General features: G+C 38.0%; 2 protein-coding genes across 2 annotated transcripts in view; one reads left to right on the top strand and one right to left on the bottom strand.

The window, feature by feature from the left end:
* Positions 1-18,335, top strand: part of LOC146480968 (uncharacterized) — a 98,331-nt gene that overhangs the window by 31,422 nt on the left and 48,574 nt on the right. The gene's annotated exons all lie outside the window — the stretch shown is intronic.
* LOC146480970 (melanocyte-stimulating hormone receptor-like) lies at positions 3,480-5,965 on the bottom strand. Its single transcript, XM_085108603.1, has one exon. The coding sequence runs from the start codon at positions 5,963-5,965 to the stop codon at positions 5,057-5,059; it is 909 nt and encodes a 302-aa protein (XP_084964729.1). The 3' UTR covers positions 3,480-5,056.

The raw sequence follows: 18,335 nt of genomic DNA, 5'->3' as shown, positions 1-18,335 counted from the left end.
AACTGTCTTGTCGCGCGCGACCGTGAGTTTCATTTTAAAGAAAATGGGTGGGAGGGTGGGGGCATAGACCCTATGCAAAAATGACTGACATTTTAATATCCTTTTGTTTGCATTCAAATTAGCCTCACTAGCCTCGTTATTGAGTTTAAAAATCAAAAGAGTATTTTACCTTGAACGAGGCTAGTGAATGCAACAAACGGGAATGTTAAAATGTCAGTCATTTTTGCATAAGGTATATGAACACCCAGTTATATGGTACAAGCTGATCACAGTCAACTTAAAAACATTTATTCATTTTCTATTTTTAGTCAACCTTAGCCTGAAAGTGCTTTGAAAAGCCTTGACTTTTATTCAATCTTTTTTAAGTTTGTAAAACAAATGTGTACTGCAGTAAGCCACCCATTTGCCGGTTTATTGGTTGGAGTTCCCGTTGAGTTAATTCGCGTCTTCCTAGACAAATAGCGACAAGAAGTTTATTGTCTTTTTTCGCTTAGCTTAAGTTATAAAATATGTTGGCCAGTTTTGACCTTTTCCAGTCTCAAGGTTCGCGTGAGCGAGTTTTGCCAAAGAAGGGGTATTGGAAGTTGCGTGAGCGTGACGCAAAGTAACACAAAGTGACGTTCCGTGTTGATCACGTGAATTTCTGTAAAACTGTATTCGAAATAGACGAAAATACTGCACAAATTTCTGGTTGGAACGGCTGAGCTCGCGGTGAAAGATTCACAATGGTTTGTAGCTTGGCTTGTATAGTAGGGAACGTAAGATTAAACCGAGAACTAAGAAAATAACGGCAAAGAAATCAAGATTGTTGAAGGTCAGTGACAGGAATGAGGTGAGTCACGGCAAAAATGTAGAAATTATGCAAAACCATTGCCAGACGCGATTTTGTTATGTTAACTTGCTACACTTTAGGTTATGATTTCAATTCACAAAAAAGAACATAAAAGGGATTTACAGGAGTTGATACTTCGTACAAATAGATGTTTCAAGCGGCTTATTTGAATAAAACAATGTAAGTTTTATAAACAATTCAAGTGTGTTTGTTGTTCATTTCAAAATGGCGGATAGTGAAAATATGCTCAGTTTAGAAATGTTTTTTTCTTAACGTACGAAAGATCCCAAGAAATTGAAGCGATAGAAACTGAAAACTATCATAAATTGTACCCCCAGAAGGTTTTTCGGTGAGATTTTTTGCGTACCACAGGTAGTTATGGCTAGTTTGTTGGAAGTCCTAACAAAGCCTTTAAGAGAAGCCGTTGGTATTCCTTAAAAAAAAATCGTAAAATATTTATAAGAAGAGTTGCCTGGCTGTGTTACAAGTCAGAGAACTAAAAAAGCATTTAATGAATAGGATTTGCGTGTAAGAGATTCAAAAGTTACGATTGCTTGATTCGGTAGCTTAATGAATGTTGACGTTATTTGAGGCTTTGTTGACCAAAAATGCCGTTGATAATTTAAAATTCGTTTCTCGTTAACGAGTGGTTATTTGGTTAAATGGATGTCCTTTTCATAAGTGTGGCACTAGGGCCTATCAATCTACAAAGTATGAGCGAATTCGAATTTTGAGCTGTGTCCGGGATTTCTTTGGTTTTTACAGACATTTACTCTTAAGTCCTCAGGTTCTTGTTCCAATCGATTTAACCCTGTGTTTTCGGGATTTTACATTTTAATTAGTAACTTATTAATCGCTCCTCCGCAATTCAGAGATATGACCATTTCTTATATGCAATTTCTTTACCGACAAATGTGTTGTTTTGGTTAACTTCTCAACAATAAAAAAACTAGGCTTTGTCTAAACTACAATGAGAAAAATAATTAACTGGTGCCATCTCGTTTTCAGATAACAAAAATAAAATGGAAAGGCAATCCAACGTTTAATTGATGTTCCTGCCAAGACTACGCCAATAAAACATCTGTCATTAAACTTTCCAATAATTGCAAAATTCCAAATGATCTGAATTTACAATCAGGCTACGACGTATGAATAAAAAGAGCGGTTTATTCAAGGTACTTATCAAGCCAATTTACGTGGTCATTCATTTATGCTCCTTATGAAATGTCTTTTCTGTATATGCCGGTAATTTTGCCAGCTGAATAATAAAAATAACATTGGATCGAAACAACCCCCCCCCCCCCCCCCCCAAAAAAAAAAGATTAACCTAACGAATCTGCTGTTGATGAATTTCAGAATTTCCAGTTTGCGAGTAAAAGCTGCGCTTGGAGACTCAAGTCAAAAAGAGATAATAATATATCGGACCATGACGTCATTTTCCTTATAAGGATAGGACCGTACCTAAAATCTTCAAGCGTATTTTGAGCGTATTGCAGATTAGGTTCACGTAGTAGGTGCGAATAACTCATACAACATTTGCGATAATTGTCTTTAAATTAAACATGTTAAGACCAGGCTTTCTTTTTTCGTTTATGGTCATGGTGTTGGTCGCTGCTGCCTAAAGCCCTTACCAAAATTTGTTGCTTTAATTTATCCGTACTAACATTGCTGCCTACTTTAAAAAAAGTCATTAATGAGTTTTCCTCAGGCTTGTTTGCATAAAACCTTTCGTATTATTTTTAAAATTGCTGCTCGAAGCTCGCAAAATCGCAAACAATAGAGAAATAGATTAACAGAGGAAGAAGTTCACAAAATCCACAGTTTCTGCAAAGTTCTCAAACGTTAATTCTCAACGTTTTGGTCGAAGACTTTTGCAGCTGTCTCAGTTATTGCCAATTTACTTTCATTGATTTTTCATCAAGACGATTTTTATCCTCGTTGCTGTCTTGTTAAGGCAGTCATAAACACTCCTTTCCAAAACCGACAGTTTGACTTAAATAGAATAGACAGAATAGTCATGTGAAATATTGAAAAACGTTTTAGTTAAACTAAAGCCACTAATTAAGAGACGACACCATTTGCACGATGAACTATATTTTAATCAGTGAATTTAAATAAACCTCGCTATTGTTTTTGTTAATCAGTTGCGACCTGCTAAATATTCTTCAGTTATCTGGCTTTTTCCGACTGCATTTCACAGCCGTTCTTGAACTTTCGATCTGGAATCTTGTGAGAACGTAACTGCTGTGAGATCGCTGGGACCGGTAGCAATAAGAATAGAGTACAATAAATCCGCTTGAAGGCAAAGAACGTTTCTCGTAAAAATACCCAGTTAATTTGCCACGGAATTACAATGAAAGGTAAACAGCGCTGTTTTTATTTGGCACAATATCACAATATCCATGGGTTCTAGATCGACGACTGAAGCCTGAATTTTTTTTTTTTTTTTTTTTGCCTTCAAATACAAAACCATTTCTTTTATTCGGTCACTTAGTGACAAGTGTGTTGTTTTAGTTCAACTTCGATGCAAATTAAAAACAAAATGTCTGTTAAGAAAACTACAATTAATATTCTTTTCAAACGCTTTTTTTTCCTTGTTCGTGCGCAATTAAGTATGCTTAATAATAAAAAAAAAAACTTGATCGAAACGACAGAAAATAGGAATCATAAGAAGCGACAGAACTTCTGCCAAACCAAAAGTAGCTTTACTTGACGGCATCAGACTGTGTGATTTGTCCTAGCAGGTATATAAAAGCTATGCTGAGAGACCAAAGTCGCATACAGATTACAATATGTCGGACCATAACGACATTTTCCGAAAGGAAGGCACCTAAAATGTATTTGATCATCTCGTCATGGAGTTATGCGCTATACAAATATACTAGTAGTAACGAAGGCTCTCAAGTTGATGAAGGTGTAAATCTGCGAGGAATACCAGATACGAGTCCCAAGATCCGTTCTTTGTTGATTGTCCCATGCAATCTCGACTCCAATCTGTATAAGGAGTGTGTTCTTTCTACGTCGAAAGCAATGACTAATTATACCAAGTTCATATTTTAAGAAGGCTGCAAAGTAGACCTAAGCTACTACAAGTGTGATTAGCTGGTACTGAACATTCGTGAACATTCTCTGTAAATCTGGCAGACCAGGCTTTGTTCTGTTCTTATGGTAATAGTGGGGATGGCACGCTGATGGGAAAATTATAATCATTCTAGCCCTCATTCCAGCCTTAAGTCATTGAATTGGCCAAAACTAGGCCAAAATACCAGACGAGAAGACAGTAAGGATAAAAATGAAATTAATATGCACGCAGGCTCTGCAACTGTCGAAACCAGTAGACAGGAAGTTTTTACCAACACGGTGCATCATAGCTCTTTTTTTTTTTTTAATTTCTGGTGTACAGGTTTTAGTTATTTATGGTGAATTTAGGTGGTATTAGAAGTCCAGCAACATTATTATAACGCACTAGTGCTTGCCCCTTTTATTTCAAGAGAGCGAACGTGGATTCCCTCTGACCAAGGGCTAACGCTCGAAACGTTAGCACTCGTTTGATAAAACCAAATATTCGTTTCCACTCCAAACCAACGCGGCACTACAGATTCTTTACAAACTAACCCTCTTTATGGATGAGGGAGGTCAGTCGCGTGTATACCCACTGGCTCGTGAACAGTACTGCCGGCGGTCACAATATGCCAAAGGACAGGCATTTATTAGCATTTCACATCTGTCATGGCCAATTCGCGTTATACGTATGCTATCTCACTGAATTTCATAGATTTAAAAGTAAACTAAAAAAGTGAAATAAAAGCTTCTTTGCTTTGGCTAAACGACAAATATGTTCTAAACTGAACTTTAAGGTCAGCTAATATGAACGTTGAGACCTAAAAAGAAAACGACCCCAAGCGTGAACTTATAAATAACGGTCGCACATTGCCAAATAGATCACAGGGTTGTAATACAAAGTAGTATAAGTGAAAAATAACCAAGCGCATTTTGTCGTTATACTTGGCCAACGCACAGCAACAACAAAGGAAAAACTGTGCGGTGCCTTTTCTATTCTTAACGCTCTATTGAGACTCTAAAAATTTTGCTCACGCTTTCCTCTCTGTCGCTAGTGACGTTGACTGATGAGACCAAAGCTAAGCGCGTCAAGCGGGTCCACTTGAAGGCCACACATCTAAAGATAGACCAAGGTTGTTCCAGCAAAGTAGTGATGATCATGGGCTAGTTACCATCTGAATGCTTACATAACATATTTCGTATTATTTTCAAAATTGCTGCTCGAAGCTCGCTAAGTCGCCAACAGTACAGAAATGGGTTAATAGAGGAATTCATAAAGCAGACAGTGTCAGTAAAGTTCCAAGCTGCTGTCCAATGGTTGGGGTAAATCGCTAAAATCAACATAGAGATCAACAATGGAGTATAACACAGGATCATACACAGGTAATATATAAAAGTGTTCATAGCACTTTTCTTCAGTCGCATCATGTTTATGCCACCCTCAGCATTTAGATTATGTACAGCCTGTTGTTGAGTGTGAATCTGTGTCTGATGCTGCCGAACAATTCGATAAATTTGGATGTAAGTAAAAGTAGATATTAAGATGCATATGCAAATAGCCACGGCATTAACTAGAAGAAAGACAGTCTCTTTCCAATGACTGAGGCATGACAAAAGAATGCCCACGAGCCAAAGAGTCACTGATGTATATATGGCACGTTTCTTGTTCATTAAACTCGCATATCGCATGTGATAGTGAAGAGCGATGAACCGATCCACGCTTATTGCCGCCATCATTCCGAGCGAAACGCCGCAGGTTAAAGTGGTTAACGCAAACACTACTCCGCGCAAGGAAGGGTTAAGTTTTAGCTGATCAGCAATGTAGACAGGCTGTGCTACAAGACCAACAAGAAGGTCTGAGATAGCGAGAAAGCAAAGGAAAACGGTAGACGGGGAATGAAGCGAAGGAGTCCTCAATATGGCGGCCAACACCAAAGCGTTGCCGGCAATGGATGTGAAAATCAGTGGGACATTCAGCCCACAATTTATGATGACGATAGTCTCAGGATGAGAATTATATGTCAAATTATCAGTTTGCGATTCATTTCCTCCACTGTAGCTGTTGTTTATCATTTTTAAACGTACTTCGGTAGAAGCCTTTCGACTTTCTTCCTTGGAGAGTTTAAATGGTTAGCAAAACGTGTACAGGTGTCTTTCGTTGCTTACTTGCTTGATTTGTTTTGACAATGATCAGCACTTTTCTTTCTTAAATTGGCATTCCCTTCTATTTAGGACGGAATATTCGGAAAGGCCTTGAAAACATTATTAACTTAAGACACACTTTCCGTGGGAGTTCCATTTGCATAGTAAATTTTACATAGTGTGTTTGAGTAAATTGAGCTGAGCTTGTATTAATGGCCACCTGGCTTTTTCGTAAAACAGCTTATTAATGAATTTCGACCTGCTAAATATTCTTCAGTTATCTGGCGTTTTCCTACTAAATCTCACAGCCTCTTCTTGAACTTTGAACCTGGAATCTTGAGAACTTTATTGTTGTGAGATTTCTGGGAGTGATAAGACCGGGGTACATAAAATCCACTTGAATGCAAAGAACGTTTTTCGTAAAAATAACAATAATAATTTCTCACGGAATAACAATAGTGAAAGGCCTCTCAAAACTCTACCTAAAATTTCAAATACTGTAGATGTAGCAGGCATGTGTTTTGTTTAATTTTGTATAATATCACAATATCCATCGGTTCTAGATCGACGAGTGAAGCCTGATTTTTTTGTGTTCAAATACAAAACCATTTCTTGCATTCAGTTACTTAGCGACAAGTGTATTGTTTTGGTTCAACTTCCATGTAAATTAAAAACAAAATGTCTGTTAAGAAAACTACAATTAATAAGAAAAATAACCAGCTGGTTGCATCTTGCTTTCGAGAAACGATTAAAAACTGGCACCAAAAATAAAATGGAAGCGAGACCCAATATTGGATTAATGTTCCTGTCTAAGGTACGCTGACAAAACGTCAATCATAAAACTTTGTAATAATCGAACAAAAGCAAATAATCTGAACTTAAAAAACAAGCTACGACATCCGAATGAAAGGATCGGTACATTCAAGGAAATTGTAAATTTGAATGTTCCTTCATTTCTATTACTTTTCGAACGTCCTTTTTCCTGTTCGTATGTAATTGTGTATGCTCAATAATACTAAAAAGAAAACTTGATGGAAAAAACAGAAAACTGAAACCACAAAAAGCGACAAAGTTTCTGCTTTACCAAAAATAGCTTTACTTGATGGCATCAGACTTACAAGCAGGTATATTAAATCCATGCTAGGAGGCTACAAATCACATACAGATTACAATATGTCGGACCTCAATGTTATTTTCCTTATGAGGACAGGACGACACCTAAAATGTGTTTGATCACCTCGTCATAGCCTTATGTACTATACAAATATACTAGTAAAATCAAAGATTAAGGGGTGTGTTCGATGACCTCGATCCTAGCCTCTCTCTCCTTTGCCAAGTTGGTGATGATTGCATCCTCCTCTGCAAATTCTGCGGGGGATGCCAGAAACGCGTCCGAAGATCCATTCGTTCATTCGTTGATTGATTGTTCCATACAATATCGACTCCAAACGCAATTAGGAGTGCGTTCTTTCTACGTTAAACGCAAAACTAATTATAACATGCTCGAACATATTTTGAGCAAATTTGCGAAGTAGATATAACGAACTAAGTAGGTGCGATTTACCTGTACTGGACATTCGCGAACATTCTCTTTAAACCTTGCAAGACGAGGCTTTATTCTTTCTTATGGTCATAGTGGGTATGCCATGTGGATGGGGCAGTTACAATTATTCTAACCCTCATTCCAACCTTAAGCCCTTTAATTCACCAAACTAGGCCAAAATACCAGTCAAGAAGATAGTAAAGATGAAAATGTATTGAATATGGAGGTTCCTGCAAATGTTGAAACCAGTAGACAGTACCTTTATACTTACACTGACGGTACATCATAGTTTTTTTTTTTTTTTTAATTTGTGGTGTACAGGTTATAGCTATTTTATAAATAATGTTTAATGCTTATATTGCGCTTTTTACATCCAAATATGATCAAAAGCGCATCGCAGTAATAAAATTATACATAATAATCTAATAATAAATAAATAAATAGATGACGACTATATAGGAATTAAGGCCCTAACAACATTACAACATATCCATCTTATAATTACTTGTAAAGAAATGAAAAAGCTACTAACCAAACTTCTATAACATACTACTGAACGCCTCTCTAAAATAAAAAGTCTTTAACATAGTTTTGAAGGTGTTGAAGTCATTCTGACTTCTAATGTTTGCCGGAGGGGCATTCCAAGTCTTAAGGGCAGACGCTGAAAAAGCCTTTTTTCCTAATGTACACTTAAATTTTAAAGAAGGATCCTGCAGCAATACCCCTAAATGCATTGAGCGTAATGAATAGCATTCGTTATGTCTAAATTGTATAAGATTACGCAAATATGTTGGTGAAGAAAAACGAATCACCTTAAAAGTTAATATTACTATTTTATAACTAATTCTATACTTAACGGACAGCCGATGGAGGGTAAAAAGAACAGGTGAAATATGGTGAAATCTAGGTGTATATGTAAAAAAGGTAATCAGACGCGAGGCGGTGTTCTGAAGGCGCTGTAGCTCTGAAAAATGCACTGCTCGTACCCTATACAGTAGGCCGTTACAGTAATCAATGCGAGCCATTATAACTGCTTGAACAAGCAGCTTGGTGCTGTCATACATTGGAAATTTCCGTATTTGTCTGATATTATGGAGCTGGTAATAAACTGATTGGCAGATGTTATTGGTATGTGTGTGGACATACTGAGATTACAATCAAACCACGCTCCTAGATTCCGCACAGCAGTGGTCGCCACTGGCACCTCTATATCGCCGACCTTAAGATGGTCAAACCTACTCTTACCTAATTGTGGCCTAGTGCCAACTAGAATGATCTCTGTTTTATCCGAGTTCAACTTTAGTTTATCTAGCTTCATCCAGGCTCCATTGCCTGTACAGCCTCGTGTTGGTCTACCTCAGAGTTAAGTTGGAATGACAAATATAACTGGGCATCGTCCGCATAGGCGTGAACATCGGGGAGATGAGCTCGGGTTTTATGGCGAATTTAGGTGGTATTAGAAGGCCAGCAAAATTATAACCCATTAGTGCATGCCCCATGTATTGCAAGAAGTGTTTCCATACTTAAACAATGAGACGGAAAGTTGGAGGTTTGTATCCGCTGATAGTTTGCCTTGAGTGAATTATCAAAGTCGATGAGATCAAAGACCGAGCCCTCTAATTTTGTATTACTGTAGCCTAGTGAACGATAAATTCACCACGAAAATTCGGTAAAATGGCTTATTTTAAGCTGGTTAGTTTGTGCTTACAGCAATTTTCCTTTCATTGGCCTCCAAGGCAGTCCTTAATCGAAAAATAGAACGCCCTATCGTAGCCAGTCAGATTACGAGTTTCCCTGATAGTCTGTGATTGTATTATGATAATAAGTGACTATGTTTTTTGCACACAAATAACAAATCATAGTGAAGCAATTGGGCTGTTGCCGAAAGTCCTCGAGAATGTACCCTCTTTTGCTGTTAATCAGTGGTCTCAATTAAAAAAAAAAATAATGTTTAGATTATTTCAGTGTTTTAAACTTAAGCTTAGGATACCGCAATTCACCAAAACAATTTTTGTTCCAAGAAAAAGCCCTAACGAGAATAATTCCAAGCAGATAACGAGAATAATTCCAAGCAGTACTCATTCGCTCTTGGTGCAAAATAAATATTCGTCGGGTCACTTTCTCTTCTCTGGCTGTATTTTCCCTCGGTCGATTTCAGAGGGTGATCTGGTGATATCATCGCACCAGGTGGTTTCATTCTTTCTTCCTCCTTCAGTATCTACCTATCTTTTGTATGTAAGTGTTTATTTATCAATACCTGACTTTGAGGAAACCTGAGAAATTCTAAAACGGTTTTAAAATGTAAAGAAAAAAAACCGACAAAAAGCCACATTTCGAAAAACGTCTGTCAAAAACTTGTTTCCATGAAAATCATCATAATAAAAACCTGCAGCTCAATTGTTTTATTTTATTTTATTTAATTATTTTTTTTTAGCGTGGCAACCATTGTTATCTTGGTGTGTTCTTTTGTTCTTTGGACCAACCATGTTAGGGTTAGTCGCCACAACTTTTGGAAATAGTTACAAAGTTTAGAGGTGTTTAATTTAGTATTAGTAAGGACTTTAAGGAACCACGAAGTCAACAGCAACGAAAACGTCGCTTGAAATATAACTTCGCGTTACTTCAGCTACTTCGCGATTATTCCAATTCGTTCAACTTGTACAATGTGGCCGATCAATCCAGCAACAGGAAGGTGGGAACAGCGTTCAAGTTGAGACAGAGAATGAAAACTTTACCATCATTTGCTCACGTTCTCCACAAAATCAGAAATTTGGTCACTTTACGTCGTTGTTTGGCCGAGGACGGTGAAGAAATGTACCAAAACTCATAACGCACGTGCAGGGCCTTTGTTTTTCTCATTAAATCCTATTGTTTTGTAACGTTCTCGCTTCCGTCGCCGCAGTAGCTTCTTAAACTCTATATTAAAGGATTCAGCGCACCACGTTGTGCATACGTTGCACATTGCCAACGCACAACAACAACAAACAAACAAAAAACTGCGCTTTGCCTTTGCCATTCCTCGTGCACTGTGTAGCTACCGCATATCGTGATCAGAACTGGGTATTTACGACTCTTTGATCTAAAAAAACTATGTTCACACTTTCCTGTCTGATGCTAATAAAGTTGACTTGAGACCAAAGTTAATTGCGTCAAGCACGTCTACTTGAGGGCCTCACATCCAGAGAGAGACCAAGATTGATCCAGCAAAGCAATTGTGATCATGGGCTAGTTTTCATCTGAATGCTTACATAACATATTTCGTATTATTTTTAAAATTGCTGCTCGAAGCTCGCTGAGTCGCCAACAGTACAGAAATGGGTTAATAGAGGAATTCATAAAACAGACAGTGTCTGTAAAGTTCCAAGCTGATGTCCAATGGTTGGGATAAATCGCTATAATCAACACGGAAATCATCACTGGAGTATAACACATAATCATACACATGTAATATATAAAGGTGTTCATAGCACTTTTCTTCAGTCGCATCATGTTTATGTCACCCTCAGCATTTAGATTCTGCACAGCCTGTTGTTGAGTGTGAATGTGTATCTGATGTTGCCGAACAATTCGATAAATTTGGATGTAAGAATAAGTAGATATTGAGATGCATATGCAAATAGCCACGGCATTAACAAGAAAAAAGACACTCTCTTTCGAATGACTAAGGCATGACAAAAGAATGACCACGAGCCAAAGAGTCGCTGATGTATATATAGCACGTTTCTTGCTCATAAAACTCACATATCGCATGTGATAGTGAAGAGCGATGAAGCGATCCACGCTTATTGCCGCCATCATTCCGAGTGAAACGCCGCAGGTTAAAGTGATTAACGTAAGCACTCCTTTGTGTAAGAACGGGTTATGTATTAGCTGATCAGCAATGTAGGCAGGCTGTGTTACAAAACCAACAAGAAGGTCTGAGATAGCGAGAAAGCAAAGGAAAACGGTAGAGGGGGAATGACATGAGAGGACGCAGTGGAAGTCTACTGTAAGTACGACGTCACGCAGAGATTTAATCTTTGCATCTTTGCGGTTCCTTGAGGCGTCTGTAATCTCATTCAATATGACAGAGAATGAACGGCTCATGTCATTCTCACTTCTTTCTTTGCGATCTGGACAGTGTTTTTGAATATCGTAACTCGATACAAAATTACCGCATTACTCCTCATATAAGAAGATGGCGAGGATAAATTCGAATTAAATAAGTCTGTGGCCTGCCAGTGCTTATGTACGTACCGTCTAATGAGAGGTACCAAGCAATTGTTGATCATACCGATCAAATAATATATATATATACCTTTAATTATATAAAAGGGACGCGTCGGCAAAATACCAAGATTGTATGACGCTTTGCTTGGCCACGTACTTTGTTTTGTAATGAATCAACGAGATCGATTTGCGCGAATTTCGCTGCAATTGTATGGTGAAAAAAATATTAGCCTGAATTTCGTACGATGCGTCCTGTGCACAAAGCTCGGAAACTAATCGCCATCCTTTTCGACCGGGCCTTTAGATCTACTAGTTGTACATTCACTTCCGGAACACAACATTCCCAGCTAATGTTTCTATTGTTTTGCGATAAGCCGCTGGCTTTTCAAATTTGGGTAAAAACTATCACTGTGTGGAATTGCGGGCACATATACAAGCATCTTGAAATGCGATCGCGTAATTATATTACGGCACTGTTTAGCGGGAACGAGAAGGAAGCGCGCCCTTCCGAAATTGTGATCGATCATGCCGACGAAAGTCGCGTGGAGGTTCATTAGAGAAAAAAAAAAGGAAGATGCGCAAAGCAAGAAATAAAAGGAAGCGATTGCTAAGAGCCGCTAATGAAAGCGAAGCCGGACAGATGCGAAGACAAAACCTGAGAGACGTATTCTTCTGCTTTGGAATTGGCGCGTGTTAATTATGCGAAATGGTAGGCATTGAAACAAAGGAAATACAAGGGACAGAACCAAGGTAAGGCTCGCTTAGTCAAGAAGACGTAAGTTATCACAGAAGAGCATTTGCCTAGACAACCACAGTTTTGAATATTCACGCCTAACATAAACACGACCAACATGATCTTGCATTGTGCATCATCCGGGTTATTGTTCCGGGGGTAGGCGCCATAACATTCATAGTGTAGCAGAGCGGCCCTTAAAATTTATTTTCCTTGACTTACAATGAAATGGAACAATCCATACTTACTTTCAGAGCAGGGAGCACGACAAATTCACTTTGTGCTCGAAATGTCCAAATTGTAGATGTATTTTTCACACCAGACGAAACCATAATGAGGGGACTATATAGAACACTTTTATCAGTGAGGTCAGTATTTTAAAAAAAATCAATAAAAAACACGCAACTATATAGCTGGTGAGGTAATGAAGGAAGTGACTATGAAGCAAACTCGTAAAAATAATTAAATGCAAAATAAAAAAATGCACAACCAATGTCGTGGTTGATATCGGTGTCATGGTCTCGTGTAACAAAACAAATAACGCTGATACACCAACTCAGCCTTTAATTTTTTATCCATCAGAACGGCGGGTGTCCCACCTGATACGGTCTGATGTAACGTTAAAAACGCTAATACAGCAATTCAGCCTTTAATTTTTTATCCATCAGAACGGCGGGTGACGCACCTGATACGGTCTGATGTAACGTAAAAAACGCTAATACAGCAACTCAACCTTTAATTTTTTATCCATCAGAACGGCGTGTGTCCCACCTGATACGGTCTGATGTAACGTTAAAAACGCTAATACAGCAATTCAGCCTTTAATTTTTTATCCATCAGAACGGTGGGTGTCCCACCTGATACGGTCTGATGTAACGTTAAAAACACTAATACAGCAATTCAGCCTTTAATTTTTTATCCATCAGAACGGCGGGTGTCCCACCTGATACGGTCTGATGTAACGTAAAAAACGCTAATACAGCAATTCAGCCTTTAATTTTTTATCCATCAGAACGGCGTGTGTCCCACCTGATACGGTCTGATGTAACGTTAAAAACGCTAATACAGCAATTCAGCCTTTAATTTTTTATCCATCAGAACGGCGTGTGTCCCACCTGATACGGTCTGATGTAACGTAAAAAACGCTAATACAGCAACTCAGCCTTTAGTTTTTTATCCATCAGAACGGCGGGTGACCCACCTGATACGGTCTGATGTAACGTAAAAAAAAAACCCTAATACAGAAACACAGCCTTTAATTTTACATGGTATGATGTGACAATGCGGTCACCAGTGTAGCCAGGCATCGGTCAATTGATATCGATCAGAATGGTGGATACCCCCCCCCCCCCCCTTCCCCCCTTACAGACACGCTCTAAAATAAAATGAAGTAATTTATTTCCACAAGACTGAAGGTCGTTTCTCCTTGTACAGTTTACTAATGCATCGTTAATATGATGGAACAAGACAGAGGTATGCATATACATGTAACTCCTGTCGCGCGTGACTTGTAGTGCGCGTTTTCCTCGCGTTTTGCGCTCGCCCGCGAAACACACACGAAAAATAACGCTTGTTCTGCGGGGCCAGTCTGGTGTTTCTTCTATGGAAAAGTGCGTGTGCATTTTGCTTTCGTCTAAAAGTTAACTTTTTTCCGGTGCAAATATCGTACTCAATTTTCGGGTTCTTTTAGCCTCTTCGAAAAATCGCGAGGCAATTAGTGTATCTGGTATCGAAGATTATTAGTGAAGAAAGACAACTAGTCACAACATTAACAGGAACTCTCGCCAAATGCCATGGGATCTGATAATTTTGTCCACATAAGACTCCCTTACCCAGCGCAACTTTTTTCTTACAAATACGATAATACTTTAAAGTAAATTTAAACTAATAGAGAGCAACTGTTTACTATGGTAGTTCCATGAATATGCATATTCTTCAAGATTCACCATAATTAATGCATTTGTCATTGTACTGTGTTGACAATAACACTCGTGCGATCACTTTTTTCAGGATTTCACTCCCAAGTTCACGATGTCTTTTTTTATGTTTCTTCTAACCGTGTCTCAAGGTGATTTAATAGCGCGCTTGATTTATGTCTGCCCTCTTGAATATACTCCGGGAAAAGGTTGCAAATCATTTCAGAAAACGTATCATTTGCTCGATGATTAAATTTAGATCATATTCTTTCGGCATACAATTTTGTGGTCTCAAAACAGAATAATCTAGGAATGCTTGTAAATTCTGCACCACGTTACTCACAGTAGTGAACGCCTGTGTCCTGTTATGCGCAGCGTGATCGTTTCGTAATCGAAACCGTATATTTACACTGTCAAATCATTTGCAGGATCCCGTTACAGCATTTCTTGCCTCTCTTTCCCTCTCACGTCTTCTCTTTTTCCTTCCTCTCTTCTGCCTTAACCTTTCTTCATGAGTATCTCTGCGCCAGTAAATGGTCCACCTTTGCGAGCTATTTTAGTCGGCCGCGTCCGCCACTTCGAGTAGCGCAATTACATTGTACATTTGCATTTACTCTAATTTCACATCACGTTTTTATTTCTTGGCACTTCTTGATGTGACATGTAGTCCAGATCATATTCCTATACCCTGCCTGGTTTGTTTTCGATTTAATTACATCCTCCAAGACATAAAAACAGATTACGACACCTTGCAAGTCCCAAAAGAAAAGAAACCGGGTGAGTCTTAATTTGAGGAATGTTAGGAATGCTAGTAGATTCTACTAGCATTCCTTTGCGGAACTTACAGTCGAGCCCGCCTGCGTCCTGTCATGGCGAAGGAGTCCTCAATATGGCGGCCAACACCAAAGTATTGCCAGCGATGGATGTGAAAATCAATGGAACATTGAGCAGACAATTTATGATGACGATAGTCTTAGGATGAGAATTATATCTCAAATTGTCAGTTTGCGATCCATTTCCTCCATTGAAGCTGTCGTTTATCATTTTTAAACGTATTTCGGTAGAAACCTTTTGACTTTTTCCTTGGCGAGTTTAAATGATGAGCAAAACGTTTACAGCTGTATTTCGTTCCTCATTTGCTTGATTGGTTTTGAGCACGATAGGCACTTTTCTTTCTTAAATTGCCATATTTCCATCTATTTAGGACGGAATATTTGAAAGAGCCAGGAAAACATTACATGATTACCTTAAAGCACTCTTTTAGTGGAAGCTCCATTTTCACGCCAAATTTTAAATAGTAAGCTTGAGCAGGTTGAGATGAGCTTGTATTATTATTAATAGCCACCTGGCCTTTTTTGTAAAACAGCATATTAATTAGTTTCGACCTGCTAAATATTATTCAGTTATCTGGCGTTTCCGTACTACATTGGAATCTTGAGAACTTTACTGTTGTGAGATTGCAGGGACCGGTAGCAATAAGAACGGGGTACATTGAATCCACTTGAAAGCAAAGAACGTTTTCCATAAAATCAACAAAACAAATTTCTCACGGAATAACAGTAAAAGTTCTCTCAAAACTCTGACTAGCTAAAGTGCTAAATATTGCAGATGTAGTAGCCATGTTTTTATTTGGTACAATATCACAATACCCATGTTTTCTCGTTCGACGATTGAAGCCTGAATTTTTTTTGGTTCAAAGACATAACCATTTTTCGTATTCACTTTTACTAAGCGATAAGTGTGTTGTTTTGGGTCAGTTTTATGTAATTTAAAAGCAAAATGTCTGTTAAGAAAATTATACCAGCTGGTTGCATCTTGCTTTCGAGAAACGGATTTTAAAAAACAACAGATACCAAAAATAAAATGGAAACGGAACTCAATATTGTATTGATGATCCTGTGAAAGCTAACGCAATAAAACGTCGATCGTAAAACTTTGCAATACTCAGACAAGAGCAAATAATCTGAACTTACAAATAAGCTACGACGTCCAAATGAAAATATCGGTATATTCAAGGTAATCATTGATAGACAAATTTGCGTGCTCATCCATTTCCGTTTCTTTTCAAACGTCCTTTTACAACTAGTTGTGCCCAATTGTGCATGATAAATGTAATAGAAAAGGAAACTTGATCGAAACAACAGAATACAGAAATCACAAGAAGCGACAGAATTTCTGCCTAACAAAAAATAGCTTTACTTGATGGCTTCAGACTTGCAGAGATATAAAAGCTATGCTCAGAGAATCAAGTCAACTACAGATTACAATATGTCGGGCCATAACGTTATTTTCCTTATAAGGACAGGACGACACCTAAAGTGTATTTGATCATCTTGTCATGGAGATATGTGTTATACAAATATATAACTGAGGGACTTGTCAGAAATTAGCAGGGGGGGGGGGGGGGGGGGAAGGGGAGGGTCACAGTTTATTTAGCCTTTCAAAAGGTAGGCTTATGAAAACAAAATGACAGGAAAAGAAGGAGGGTCACAAGAAATTAAGCCACCATCACAGGATGAAGGAAGGGATGCTTTAATATCATGTTTTACAAGATAACAAATTATGTCTAAAAATCAAGGCATGCAATTATTTGACAAAACAAGCTATTGAAAGTATAAATGCTACAACCCAAATTAAAAAGCAGCTCATGTCTTGCTTTTGCACACCAATTTATTGTTAAAAATCACTCAGAAGAACTCATCTCCCTAATAGCATCACTATCAGAAGTGCTACCATCAAGATCACCCTTATATTATTATCACCATTGCCATCATCATCATCATCGTCATAGTCATGCCCACCATCTCTATCATCATCCTCAGTCTCACTCATGGTAAATGCCATATATTGCTTGATAACGTCTTCTGTAGTCACAGTGAACAGTCCCTTGTCAAATGCATATCGGATGTAAGGCAACTGTTTCTTTTTTAGGGTGCTTATTCCGTCATAATAGAGCTAGGAAATAGCAAGGGGTGACAGGCCTGCACGACTTCTAACAATGGAAATTTTTTTTTTGAATTTTTGCTCTGACTTTTCCTTTTTCAAAGAAAATTGGTGGTGGCTCTTTGAATATTTCTTGTAGGAAAGGCTGGTTTTGTATTAAGTGCCATTTTCTCGTTAAAACATGTTTGATGCTGGGCCCTGATCATTGAGATTGCGTTGCGAAAGACAATATTTCTTTGGGGGTGTTACCATTTTACTTCAATGCCGATGACCTTTCTGCAAATTTGACATCTGATAAAATTTTTTCAATCAGATAATTCGGATAGCCTTTAGCAAGGAGTCATGATTTAATTATTTTAATATTTTCTTCAAATATTGTTTTTGAGGAAATTGTTCGTAGGAGTCTTAGGGCTAAGCCCTTAACGAATCGTTTTTTTTTTTTTTTTACACTCCTGGTGGGTGGCTAGAGGAAAAATGCGTGTATTGTAATGTTTCAGTCGGCTTGAAATGAGTTTTAATATCCAGTATGGAATAATGATGGTATTGATTACTTTTGGAATTGCTTTATTAAAAGAACTCAATCATTTCCCTTTTACCACTGTATATAGAATTCGGACGTTTATTTATCCACGGGAGAGTCATGGAATATTAGGACTAATTCCAAGGGAGGGTCGGGACATTTTAATCCCCTTCCACAAAAGGTTCATTTTATTTTTATCAGTTCACTGAAAATCTTCACCCACCCTGCTAATTTTTGACAAGTCCCTAATTATAACACATTCGAGCATACTTTAAACAGATTGCAAAGTAGATTTAACGTACTCAGTGCGATTAACTTGCACTGAACATTCGCGAACATTCTTTTTTTAACCTGGCAAAACCAGGCTTTCTTCTGTTATTATGATTATAGTGGGGAGGACATGTGAATGGTACCGTTATAATTATTCTAACCCTAAT

This window comes from Pavona decussata, unplaced genomic scaffold, assembly GCF_977016875.1.
Source record: "Pavona decussata unplaced genomic scaffold, jaPavDecu1.1 SCAFFOLD_51, whole genome shotgun sequence".
Classification (NCBI taxonomy): Eukaryota; Metazoa; Cnidaria; class Anthozoa; order Scleractinia; family Agariciidae; genus Pavona; species Pavona decussata.
The sequence above is the reverse complement of the archived record's forward strand: the minus strand, read 5'-3'. Positions and strand labels throughout refer to the sequence as shown.

Bases quoted from the DNA above. Each gene is read 5' to 3' on its own strand.
- LOC146480970 (XM_085108603.1), bottom strand. From the start codon at position 5,965: ATGATAAACAACAGCTACAGTGGAGGAAATGAATCGCAAACTGATAAT.